General features: G+C 42.6%; 1 protein-coding gene across 1 annotated transcript in view; it reads left to right on the top strand.

Moving 5' to 3' along the window:
• Positions 1-14,116, top strand: part of LOC115463279 (aminopeptidase O-like) — a 382,003-nt gene that overhangs the window by 304,936 nt on the left and 62,951 nt on the right. Inside the window, exon 9 of the mRNA XM_030193650.1 lies at positions 10,650-10,757. Within this exon, the coding sequence (XP_030049510.1) occupies positions 10,650-10,757 (108 nt within the window). The remainder of the gene's footprint in view (positions 1-10,649; positions 10,758-14,116) is intronic.

The raw sequence follows: 14,116 nt of genomic DNA, 5'->3' as shown, positions 1-14,116 counted from the left end.
AACTTATAAATTTCTTGTCCTTACACATAAAATCCACTACTCAGCACAATCATTATATGTCTCTCATCCTTTGACCCCTTATACTCTTCCTGGTCCCTCAGGCCATCACAACAAAATTGGCTGATGATACCCTCTTTCCACAGCATACCTTTAGAGAGTCTGTTCTTTAGTGTGATAGCTCCCACTTTGTGGAATTCCCTTCCATTATCATTAAAACTACAATCGACTCACTCTACATTCAAATCAGAATTGAAAACCTTTTTATTTTGTGATACATATCACGACTAAACAATAGTCCGTGAGAGCATGACTACATCCGCCCTCCTACTGGAGAGCGGGCTATCAGTCAGCCTTTATTGGGGTTTTTTCTTTTTTTTATTCATAAGTACATAAGTGCATCGAGGCACATTCGGTCTCGGCAATCCCATAGGAAGATACTGTCTGACATCGAGGAAGAGAGCTTAGGGTATTCAGAGGAAGATCCCAGATACTTCTCCTCAGATGAGTCTTATGAGATTCCCTATGAACCCTCCCCACTACCTGAAAGGATGCAGTCACCGTCAGAGAGCCTTTCATTTCCATCTTTTGTTAAGGAAATGGCTAATGCCATTCCATTTGCTTTGGAAATGGTGGAAGAGCCCAGGGCTAAGATGCTTGAGATCCTGGACTACACATCTCCTCCTAAGGAGGCTGTGACTGCCCTTCTCCACATAGTGCTCATGGAAGTCCTTGTCAGGAACTGGGAGTCCCCTCTGTTGGTCCCTGTCATGCCTAAGAAGATTGACATCCAGTATTGGATCCACAATGAACCTGGTTTTATTAGGCCTCAGTTACTTTATAAATCAATGGTGGTCGAGTCCATTCTCAAGAGCCAGGAGTATTAGGGACTATGCCTCGGCACCCCAGGCAGAGAAGCTAGACCCCTGGATTCTTTTGGGAGAAAGATGTACGAGGCTTCAATGCTCATCTCCCGTATACAATCCTACCTTCTCTTCACAAGCATCTACTTGTGAAACTCGATGCGACAGCTATCGGACTTGGTGGATGCGCTCCCTCCGGAGCAGGCCGAGCCTTGTCGCCAGTTGGTCAAGCAGCAGAAGGCGTGTTAAAAGTTCTTGGCCAGTGCCACTTAACGACACTTTTGATGTGGCATCCAGGATCTCTGCTCAAGGTATAGCAATGTGCAGACTCTCATGGCTATGTGTTTCTGACATGGAACACTCTGTTCAGCAGTGGTTGGTGGATGCCCCTTGCCGGGGGAATAATCTCTTTGGAAAGAAGGTTGAGGAAGTCACTGACCAAATCAAGAAGCATACTGTTACAATCTCTTCTCTTTCCCACCTGGCATCTTCTGCATCTATCTCCTTAGCTAGGATGGTTTTTGTAAGCCGAGAAGTGGTCTCTTCTACTATTCTAGGCATAGGTATAATCCTTCGGCTCTCCAGCCTAATCAACTTCAGCCCCTGTATGCTCGTTTACATCAACAGCATGCGCCTAAGTCCCCTGCTGCTTCCCAGTCAAAGCAAGGGACAATCTTTTGACTGGCTCCAGCAGAGCATAGCCGCAGTAGAAGTGTCTGTCCTGGATGACATGCCGGTTGGGGGGAGGCTAGAATTCTTTCAACAAAGGTAGCCTCTTATAACCTCCGACTGGTGGGTTCTTCAAATAGTCTGTCTCAGATATGCCCTCAGTTGGCATCTGAAACCTCCAGATTGCCCACGAGAGCTTGTTCATTCAGCTGTGAGGACAGGCAGGTACTTACAGAGGAACTCTCCGCCCTTCTAAAGGCCCATGTGGTCAAACCCATTCCACCAGAGGAAAAAGGGCAGAGATTCTATTCCAGGTACTTCCTTGTGCAGAAGAAGACGGGGGGATGCGTCCCATCCTAGACCTAAGGGCCCTGAACAAGTTTCTACTCCGAGAAAAGTTCAGGATGGTTTCCCTGGGCACCCTTCTCCCACTGATTCAGAAAAATGATTGGCCGTTCTCTCTGGATTTAATGGATGCATATACTCACATCCTGATACTTTCAGCCCACCAGAAGTAGCTTTGATTTTGGCTGGGAACACATCACTTTCAGTATCGCGTGTTGCCTTTTGGCCTTGCATGAGTTTCCAGGGTCTTCACCAAGTGTCTAGTGGTAGTTGCAGCATCGCTACGCAGACTAGGAGTCCATGTGTTCCCTTATCTCAATGATTGGCTGGTGAAGAGCACCTCTGAGGACGGTGCTCAGGAGTCCATGCGGATGACTGTTTGGGTACTAGAGCTACTATAATTCATTTTAAACTACCCCAAGTCCCATCTACACCCTGTGCAGCGATTTGAGTTCATAGGAGCCCTGCCCGACACACAGAGGGTTCGCGCCTACCTCCCAGAGTCGACAGGGGACAATCTTGTCTCTCTGGCATCTAAGGTTTGGGTCTCTCAGCAGGTCACATCTCAGCAGATGTTGAGGTTTTTGGGCCACATGACTTCCACAGTGTATGTCACACCCATGAAATGTCTTCATATGAGATCATCACAAGATCTTCTGAGTATGGGGCACCCCCCCCCCCCCCCCCCTCGGTAGATCTTTTTCCACTCAGATCAACCACAAGGTCTACGACAGGCTTAAGACAGACTAGCGTCAGATACCTTCCTCCTCATTTGGGGGACTGATTTCTGTATGCATATCCTCCAATACCTCTGGTGGGAAGAACTTTATTGAAATTCAAGCAATACTGCGGAGCCATGATTCTGATTGTGCTGTACTGGCCGCGGCAGATTTGGTTCCCTCTTCTTCTGGAATTATCCTCTGAAGAACCGTGGAGATTGGAGTGTTTTCCGACCCTCGTCACATAGAACGAGGTGTCGCTTCTACATCCTAACTTTCAGTCTCTGGCTCTCACAGCTTAGATGTCGAGAGTCTAGAATGGGTGTCTCCTGAGTCTTGCTAGCTTCCAGGAAAGATTCTACTAAGAGTTGTTACTCTTTCAGATGGTGGAGGTTTGCCATCTAGTGTGACAGCAAGGCCTTAGATCCCTTTACTTGCCCTAAACAGTCCCTGCTTGAATACCTTCTACACTTATTAGAGTCTGGTCTCAGGACCAATGCTGTAAGGGTTGACCTTAGTGTGATTAGTGCTTATCATCAATGTGTAGAAGGTAAGCCTATCTCTAGACAGCCTTTAGTTGTTCACTTCATGAGAGGTTTGCTTTCGTCAAAGCCCTCTGTCAGATCTCCTCCAGCGTCATAGCATCTCAATGTCATTTTCACCCAGCTGATGAAAGCTGCATTTGAGCCACTGAATTCCTGCCATCTGAAGTACTTGACCTGGAAGGTCGTTTTCTTGGTGGCTGTTACTTCAGCTCGTAGGGTCAGTGATCTTCATGCCTTAGTAGTGGATGCACCTTATACTAAGTTTCGTCACAACAGAGTAGTCCTCCACACGCACCCTAAGTTCCTGCCGAAGGTGATGTCGGAGTTCCATCTGAACTAGTCGATTGTCTTGCCAACATTCTTTCCCTGACCACATGCCCATCCTGGCGAAAGCAGATTTCACATCGTGGATTGCAAGAGAGCATTAGCCTACTACATGGAGCGGACAAGTCCCCACAAACAGTCCACACAGCTTTTTGTTTCTTTTGATCCCAGCAGGATGGGGGTCGCCATCGAGAAACACACCATTTCAATTTGGCTAGCAGATTGCATTTCTTTCACTTTTGCCCAGGCTGGGCTGTCCTTGGAGGGTCATGTCGTGGCTTATAATGTCAGAGCCATGGCTGTGTCGGTTGTCCACTTCAGATCAGCCTCAATTGAAATAATTTGCAAGGCTGCGACGTGGTCTTCAGTCCACACATTCACATCTCACTACTGCTTTGAGCAGGATACCCGACGCAAGTCGGCTCAGGCATTCAGTATTGCAGAATCTGTTTGGGGTCTAGAATCCAACTCCACCCTCCTAGAACCATTTTATTCTGTTCCAGGCTACACCCTCATTCAGATTGCATAAAGTTACGAGGCCCAATTGACCAATGTTGGTTTTTTGGTTGAGCCTGGATGTTAGGGATTCCCCACTTGTGAGAAGATTGAATCCTGCTTGTCCTCAGAGAAAGCGAAGATACTTACCTGTAGAAGGTACTCTCTTAGGACAGCAGGCTTCATATTCTCACAATCCCTACCATCTTCCTTTGGATTTGTCTCTTTGGTTATTTTTACTTTATTTTTTGCTTTAGTATTAAACTGAGGAGACCGCATTCACGCAGTGGTCGGGAAGGCACACATGCGAGGTGGAGCATGGCTCACACTCCATAAAGCTCTATTTTTAGCTTTGGCACAATGCCGGACCAGGCAATGAGGATCGGTGTCACCCACTTGTGAGAATATGAAGCCTGCTGCCCTCGGAGAATACCTGCTAAAGGTAACTATCTTTGCTTTATTCAGTTATGTTATGATCTTAACCTTGACTTTCATCCTCATCAAACCAAAGACACTGCTGCTGTCATAACTGTCTTGAAATCCACTTTGCTAGAGATTATCTGCAAAGCATCCACTTGGTCCTCGCTCCATCCCTTCACTTTATGCTAATGCCTGGACCAGTGTATTCAAAGATAGTGCCTTTCGTGAAGCAGTACTGACCAGTCTGTCTCTGCGATCTGTTCAACTCATGCACCATCATGTGAACAGTTTGCTGTTTCACACTAAGACATTTAAAGAAACAGGAGCAACCTTGAGCTTGAGAATCACATACATTTACTGCTTGTCAGTAGAGAAAGCAAAGTTGTTTACCTGCAATAGATAGTCTCTGAACACAGCAGGATTAATCAGACACACAATTGCACCCTTTTCCTCAAGACCTATTTATGAGCTTTAAACTAATTGAGGAGACTCCTCGGAGTACTACATATGAAAAAGGCTACACATTCTCAGAACTTTACACTAGTTCTGAGGTCTGGGACAGCTGTTCAATCCTGGCGCCATTGGTTGATGTCATCCCAGTTGTGTGCCTGATTAATTCTTCTGTCTATTGAGAACACCTGTCATATATCAGTTTTACTATGAGCAGCAATAGATTTCTAAATAATTACTTGAAAGCTCACAGTGAATATTCATATATCTTTAATCCTTCCTCATATTGCTGTCCAAAATTGCTTTATAAATATCAGGGTACATCCTGTGGAATACAAGGAGAAAATGCACCTTTAGAATGGCTGGGTCCAAGAATGTGTGTCAAAGCATACACCCTGACAAAGAGAAGATCTAATGGTGATCCAAACAGGAATGACTGGAGCCAGTAGAATCAGAACTGGTGTAGAAGACATCTAGGCAGGCAGCCATAGTGCTGCAGTTGGCTCAGGATCAGAAACCCAAGAGAAAGATATGGAGTAAAGACACAAAAACACTAGAGTAGTAACTGCAGAGCCTGACATGGAACAGAAATACTAGAATAAGAAAGCCACAGTGGAACTGCAGAGTCAGACTTAGGGCAGGAGCAAGGCTAGTTGAGCAGAGGTTCTATAGGGCATATCCCAGGAGTCGGTCATACCATTCTTCAGACACCATCTTTATTACCAGCAGCTTCTGTTATAAATTTGTAAATTCTCTGGTCCTCTTAACTTTTGTGAGTAGAAGGCACATGGGTAGAGTATATCCCTGGTGCCCTGGCTTCTGTAGCTTGTATTAGATAAATGTGTATCTTGTACAAGTGGTTGCTCTGGATAAGAATATAACAGAACCTGAACAGGTGTAATTCTGAGTATATGTAAACAAGTGCTGTGAAGAAAACATTCAGTAGAAAATACAGAATCTCATTGTGATAGTTCATTACTGTAGTCTAATACAAGCCAAAATCCATTTTTGTGCAAATCATTTCAAATCCTTTTTTGAAGGGAAGAAAAGACCTCAAAAAACTAAGTAGAAACAAAGTATTAACCTTACTGCTTCTAATATCAAGTTCAGTTTTACTTGCAAAACTTTCCCCAGTTTTATAGACAGTGAATGTTTTTTTTTAGGGAGAACTCATCTTTTTAAGATATGTTCAAAAAGCATTTGTTATAAAAATAGTGTACACAAAAATGGATCATTGCTTATATCAGAATAATTCTAGAGTGGGAAGGGTATTTTCTTTTGGATGTCCATTTAAACTGGATTTCTTTCTTCAATAACTCTATCCGTGGGATTACCAATTGGAGAATCCTTGGATGAATCACCAGTAGAAATTTGTGTATTCTTTAATTCCCACAAAATTGGCTATACTGAAATCATGTATAGACCATTGTATTTAATTTTCACATTTTTAGACTGCCTTTTGCAAACAGATTGCCAAATGGTTTACAACATTTGAATAAAATATAATGAAATATTAACACCAGAAAATATAAACTTAGGCCTTCTGGCAAAATTATGTAGCCTTGGAATCTATGGTTCTCTTGTTGTAGAGAGGTGTGGTAGCCGTGTTAGTCCACTCTTAAAGGTTATCAATAGAAATCAAACAAAATAAATCATGGAAAAGAAAATAAGATGATACCTTTTTTATTGGACATAACTTAATACATTTCTTGATTTCCGATCTGACGAAGAAGGGCAACCTTCGAAAGCTAATCAAGAAATGTATTAAGTTATGTCCAATAAAAAAGGTATCATCTTATTTTCTTTTCCATGTTTTATTTTGTTTGATTTCTATTGGCTCTCTTGTTGAATTCATATTTGTCTAGTTTTATGATAGTTAGTTAGTCTACTTAGCGGGTCTTTTATTCCTATGAGCCGTGCTAAGCTTTAGTAAAAGACCCTTTTAGATAGTAGATCCAAGTAGTATATGGCATAGCTGTTGGTCATGGTCTACTGGATTATCTGTAGAGCACCACCACAAGGGTGGAGGAACAGGATCTACTATGAATGAAACAGGTCAGACAGAGGAGTAGCGTGATAAACACAACTCTTCCAGTGATACGAATGATGTCCTATACACTTTATTCCATAAGTAAGATGATGTTAAAAATGATGACTCGAAACGGCACCTTGTTGGCTAAAGTGCCTGCCTCAGTGCCTCAGGAGTCTACAAAGTATAAGTAAACAAATGAACATACATGCATATTATATAATAATTAAAGCAGCTAAAAAATACAACATAAGTATAAATAACACTTTAAAACACTAATAATATAATTATAAATAAAACATATTAAATGAAAGTAAACTTTAAGGATCAAGGGTTATATATAAACATAAAAAATGTATATTGTAAAAGATTACATAACTATTATTGTAATGAACACATATACATGATCAATATTTGCTGCTGAATGCTTGTTAATGCTGCCACTGCTGTGTTTTCTATGATTTACTTCATTTGCTGGTGTTTTCAAGACGCTGTATTCTCCTCCTAAGTGCCTTATTCTGATCACCTGACCCTGTTTTACCTCCCTTGCTAGTGTTTTCAAGACTCTTTACAGATCTGTCTTGACTCAGTTGCTAGCTGGCTAAGCGATCATCAGTTAGTGCTAAATCCGGATAAAACAGTTACCTGTTGGTTCTCTGGTACAACTCTCCATTCTACATCCCTCATCACTCTATTCAGCACATCTGTTACACCAGTACCTACCTTTCGTTATTTAGGTATTATTCTTAATTCTTCACTTACTTTTTTGCCACAGATCTCTCAGTTGACCAAAACTAGTTTTCTGCCAACTACATGCAATTCATCACCTCTTTGATACTTCACAATTCCATGCACTAATCCTCTCTTTTTCTACCGCCCATCTTGTTTATTGTAATGTTGTTTATGCTGGTCTACCTCATCATACACTAAAGAAACTTCAATTGCTCCAGGACACAGCCATCAGATTACTCTGCTGTGCCCATTGCAATGATCATACTTCACCACTGCTGAAACAATATCATTGGCTCCCCATTGAACAAAAGATCACTTATAAAATTGCCACCCTCACTTTCAAGGCCTTTAGACTTGGTATCCCTGACTATCTCTCTTGTTTAACTATTCCTTGTTACCTTGCCAGAATCCTTCATTCATTAAACAATCACCATTTAGTTCTGCCTTCTCCAAATCGTGCCCACTTGGAATCAACCCGTCACAGCGCATTCTTCTTCCTCGCTTCTCATACCTGGACAATCTCCCCCTTTCTCTCTATAGCAATTCCTTTTTTAAAGATTTTAAAACTGATCTTTTCCACTTAGCTTTTGGTGAAATATTTTGCTGAAATTACCAGTGTTACCCTTTGATCCTGAAGTCCACTGCAGTGCCCCGTAGGGTGCCCCATTGTTGTCCTGGCATGTCAGGGGGACCAGTGTACTACAAATGCTGGCTCCTCCCACGTCTAAATGGCTTGCATTTGGACGTTTTTGACTTGGACGTCTTTGGTTTCGAAAATTGCCGAAAATCAAAGACTTCGAAGGACGTCCAAATCCAAGGACGTCCTTGGTATTTTCAAAACAAAAGATGGATGTCCATCTTTTTTCGAAAATGACCTTTTCCCCGCCTCCGAATTTGAACATTTTACAAAGACATCCAAATTCCAACTTAGACATTTCTTTTGAAAATGCCCCTCTGTGTCTTCTTTCCATATGAGAAAGATGTCTATATAGCGCTAATAAAATTTCACATATTCTTTGAATAAATGTAATTCTAGAAATTGTTTTTCAAAATGAGCAACGTATAGGTTAGCCAAATCCAGGGCCATGGATGCCCCCATTGCGGTGCCCTTGATTTGTTGATAAAAGACATTTTGAAAGCAGAAAAAGTTATTTCTTAAAGCTGTACTTGCTAAAGTGTTAATGAAATGATTAGGAATATGTTTATGTGTATTTCGTTTTCTCAAAGTTTATTCAGTGATAATCAGTGATTCAATCTGCAGAACATTAGTATACAGAACTTCAATGTCTATGGTGAACCATAATGGTTTCAGAAAGGTCACCTTCAAACTCTTGGAGAAAAGTTGGCTCCTATGCAATAACTTACTGAAATGCTGCATGTTTTTTTAGGCAATTATCCTTTCTCTGCATTGGTTGTCACATAATACCTGGATACTTGAGTGCCTCTTCTGACTCATTGTCCTTATGTTCTAAATTTAGAAAACAATTCTCTTGATAGATGATGGAGGCAAAGGTCAAATGATGCATCTTCCACTGAACGTGTGGATCATGATGATCTAGCCACAGTACTCCCAGGCTACCTATAAATTGTGGAAGATAGATTAAATTGAAGCATGTCACATCCTAAAGTAAAGGTCATGATTTTTCTTTCTAAGTTTCTGGACCTACTATGAATAGTCCCTAGTGCTGTGCTCATCCCTTTCTCTAATGTAGGAATCTTGTATTACTGGGAAAACAGGAGGTCCATGAAACACACCAAGTCTTAAAAATTGATCTTGATAAAGATGTGAAGTTTCTCTTTCTACCAAAACAACTGGATTGGAATGGTAATGTTGGAGGTTTGGGGTTGCAGTAAATATTTTGAACCGCGATGGCTTATCAATATGTTTCTCACCTCTTCTCTCCCCTCTAATGGGGTTAGGGCTGTCTTTCTTTCTTGGGTGGTTTGATGATCCATTGGTGTCCCATAAATTCACAATAGAGGCAGAGGCCTTCTTGAAGGTCCCTCCTTTTTCTCTATTTATATCAGATGTCTCATATACCATCATTCATTCTGGGTTCATCTGGTGGTTCGAGGGACTTGATTTCTCAAGATTAGTTGACATCCAACTTCACAGAATCAGCTGGCTTTTTCTTCATGGACTAAACTGTGTTTAACCTTGTAGAGTTAGCAGTGCTTAACCACACACATTAAATTCTTCTTCTGTCACACTTAGCAGGATAGTAGTCTCATGGAATAAGCATTACCTTGCCTTCACCGAGGCAACAATGCTTCCTCTCATCAAATTCGCACTGCTTTCTCCTCACAACATCATCTGTGCTTCTCAGTGTCTGTGGGAACTCAGCTTGTAAATGCAAGCAGTGCCTCAGTTGATCATGGCCATGAAGCATTCTCCTTGTCACTACCAATGATCCTTAGTTTCCAGCTTTTTCTCAATACCGCCTGGACTTCCAGTCTGTTATAAATGATGTCTTTCTGAAACGCAGTATCACCTCTGGTTCACTATCATGATGCCTTATCTTTGAGAGACAGCCTTGCATTATCATTAGTTCCTTTGATTGCAATACTTCAGTTGGCAGTTAGTTTAACTTTATCTGCTGTGCTCCAGCCTTGCAGTCTTAGTTATACTTCAATCTTGCAGTATAGCTGTATTTCAGACTATCTATATCTGTTTTGTTTTTAGCTTCACAGAGCAAATGTACTGAAGCCTCTTTTTCTAATGTCTAGCCCAGTGGTTCCCAAACCTGGTCCTGGAGGTACCCCAGGCAGTCAGGTTTTCAGGACACCCACAATGAATATTCATGAGAGATTTGCATGCACTACCTTCACTGTAAGGATTTTAACTTTCTCTAGCTTAGCCCTTCCCACCCCACCCTAACTCCACCCACCTTTGCCTCCCCAAACAATTGAGTCATCGACCGCCTATGATTGAACAGCCTGAATTCTCTATTCTTCAGGGTAAGCCCTATAAGATTTTCATGCTGATGCTGTGTACCCTTGGAAATGTTTTTGTTTGTTTTAATAAATGTTCTACCTAATTTGTAACATTGATTTCTTACAGGGTTATTTTCTCCTGTGCTTCTTAGCCAACCAGATTGGAGAGGCATCTTATTTTGCTTTCTTAAGAAGATTTGTTCAGACTTTTCATGGACAACTGATCCTTTCTCAGGTACTCAACCCATACTCCTTCAACTTGTTTTGTTTTTGTAATCTTAATTTTGCACTGCGCACATACTGGTGAAGGTGACTGGAAGCAATATTGTCATTAGCCACAGTATCATGAGAAAATGTTATTCTAGAATACATTTATAGAAAACCACAGGTTTCTTTTAATTCCAGCATGTTGAGGCAGAACATGTTCCAAAGTTATACTGCAAGATCAAATAGGAAAAGCCAATGTATTAATCTTCCTCAGGGTCAATGGTTCTCAATCTGTGTGTTGTGACTGCAGGGAGGTGTGTCACCAGGCTCAGCAGCCTACCACACTCTCCTCCTCTGCTGGGGCTGTACAGGATGTGGCTTCTTGAGTCCCTGAAGCAGGAGCTTTGTGTCACGGAAACATGTTGGGCTGATTGATATACATTTTATTTTTTTATTGAAGTCCGGGACCGCTCATACTGATATTGATATATTTTTTAAATAAAGTTTTACTTTGAGCTTTTGAAGAGCCATTAAACTATTTCTTCTTCTCGTCTAGTGTGGACGTACAACCCCTTGCCCAGGCCCCTACTGACTCCTACCTTAAACGAGGCAGGAGTGATACCCATTTGCTCCTGCCTCCAGGCTGTCGTCTCCAAATTGGCAGCACCTTGCCTCACGTGGTGCCAGTCAGCCATATAATATTGGCTCCACCTGGTGCACAAGGCAGGGCACCAACATTTTGTAAATGACAGCCTGGAGGCAGGAACAAATGGACATCACTCCTGCCTCATTTAAGGTAGGGGTCTACAGGGGCCTGGGCAAGGGGTCGGGAGTCCCTGATAGATACCAGGGACTGTTTTAAAATTCAGGTCAGGCATGGAGGGAGGGGTGCCATTAGACACCAGGGCAATATTTTTAAGTCAGAATAGAGCTGGTTGGTCTTGTCGGGATGTCCTGTTAGTACCTGAGCCTCTCTTTACTCAGGCACTGACAGAAATGGTGACATTTCACAGTGAGTTATGGATTACTGCCATGATATTAATGCAGCAGTAATCCGTATGCTCATTCCATAAAGCATAGAGCAGTATTTTTGAAATGATAGTTTCACAGTATAGCCACACACTGAGCAAGCTCTACCGCAAAGCTTTCTGCATCAGTTCCAAAGAGAGGTAGGAAGCCTGCAAAGAGGGGTGATACAGTGAGGGAAACTTATTCTAAGTGGAGGGAATGAGTGATAAATAGATTCAGGAGACACATGTTTAGGGAGGGAGGGAGTGTTAATTTTTTTTGCATGCATTTCGGCCTTACCGTATTTGTGCAAATGACTGGCCACACTGGACCCTAAAATGCTGCCACTCCAGTGTACACGACATCCGGGCATCTCGTGTTGTTAGAGTCACTCCGCTAGCTGGAACCTATGGCGCTCTATTCAGGACAATAGAAAGTGATAGAATCAGAATATTTTTGTTTGATGAAGTGTACTTGTTCTGCAGTGTACCCACTTAAAGCCAGAGAGTCCAATGAGAAAAACATCTTGGTTCTGCATCAGTTTTGACGTTGAGCATGGCAGATCCAATTTGACTTTGGGAGTTCCATTCCAAATTCCTCAACCACAAAAAGTGTTGACGATGGATGCATCTCTCCTGGGTCGTGGAGCTCATGTAGATGAACTTCACACTCAAGGTATTTGGTCCGCCTAGGAAACAACTTTTCAGATCAATCTCCTGGAGCTTTGGGCAATCTGGAACGCTGTGAAGGCTTTCAGAGATCGGATATCTCACCAAATTGTTCTCATCCAAGCAAGCAGTCAGATTGCAGTGTATTATACCAACCAGCAGGGGGGCACGAGATCATGCCCTCTGTGTCAGGAGGCCATCTGGATGTGGCATTGGGCTCACAAACATGGCATGTACCTTCAAGCCACTTATGTGGCAGGCACAAACAATACCCTGGCCAACAGGCTGAGTAGGATAAATCAACCACGTGAGTGCTCTCTCAATATGGGCATATCCTGCAAGATCTTCCAAGCATTGGGCACTCCTTCAGTGGATCATTTTGCCACTGAGATCAAAGACAAGGTCCCTCAGTTCTGTTCCAGGCTTCAGGCCCACAACAAACTAGCATCCTATGCCTTACTTCTCAGTTGGGGGACAAGTCTTCTGTATATGTATCCTCCAATACCTATAGTAGGAAAAACTTTGTTGAAATTCAAGCAATACCATGGAACCATGATTCTGTTCGCACTGTACTGGCCGCAGCAGATTTGGTTCCCTCTTCTGCTGGAGTTATCCTCCAAAGAACCATGGAGTTTGGAGTGTTTTCCAACCATCAGAACGAGTTGTCACTTCTACATCCAAACCTCCAGTCTCTGGCTCTAACAGCTTGGATGTCGAGAGCCTAGACTTTGCTTTCTTAGGTTCCTCGGAGGGTGTCTCCCAAGTCTTGCTGACTTCCAGGAAAGATTCCACTAAGAGGTGTTACTATTTTAAATGGTGGAGGTTTGCTGTCTGATTGACAGCAAAGCCTTACATCCCCTTACTTGCCCTACACATACTCTGCTTTAATATCTTCTATACTTATCAGAGTCTCTGGACAGCCTTTAGTTGTTCACTTCATGAGAGGTTTGCTTTTTGTCAAACCTCCACCAGTGTCATGGGATCTCAACGTTGTTCTCACCCAGCTGATGAAAGCTCCTTTTGAGCCACTGAATTTCTGTCATCTGAAGTACTTGACCTGGAAGATCGTTTTCTTGGTGGCTGTTACTTCAGCTCGTAGGGTCAGTGATCTTCAGGCCTTAGTAGTGGATGCACTTTATACTAAGTGTCATCACAACAGAGTAGTCCTCTGCACGCATCCTAAGTTACTTTCAAAGGTAGTGTGGAGTTCCATCTGAACCAGTCGATTGTCTTGCCAGCATTTTTTCCAGACCTCATACCCATTCTAGTGAAAAGCAGCTTGAACACCTTGGATTGAAAGAGAGCATTAGCATAGTACATGGAGCAGACAAGGCCCCACAGGCAGTCCACCATGCTTTTTGTTTCTTTTGATCTCAACAGGATTGGGGTCGCCATTGGGGAAATGCACCATTTCAATTTGGCTAGCAGATTGCATTTCCTTCACTTATGCCCAGGCTGGGCTGGCCTTGGAGGGTCATGTCATGGCTTATAATGTCAGAGCCATAACTGCGTCGGTTGCCCACTTGAGGTCAGCCTCCATTGAAGAAATTTGCAAAGCTGCAACGTGGTCTTCAGTCCACAGATTCACATCATACTACTACCTTGAGCAGGATACCCGACACGACGGTCGGTTCGGGCAGACAGTGTGGCATAATCTGTTTGGGGTCTAGAATCCAATTACACCCTCCTAGGCCCATTTTATTCTGTTCTA

Source organism: Microcaecilia unicolor, chromosome 2 (genome assembly GCF_901765095.1).
Source record: "Microcaecilia unicolor chromosome 2, aMicUni1.1, whole genome shotgun sequence".
Lineage (NCBI taxonomy): Eukaryota > Metazoa > Chordata > Amphibia > Gymnophiona > Siphonopidae > Microcaecilia > Microcaecilia unicolor.
This window is presented reverse-complemented; position numbering and strand designations above follow the sequence as displayed.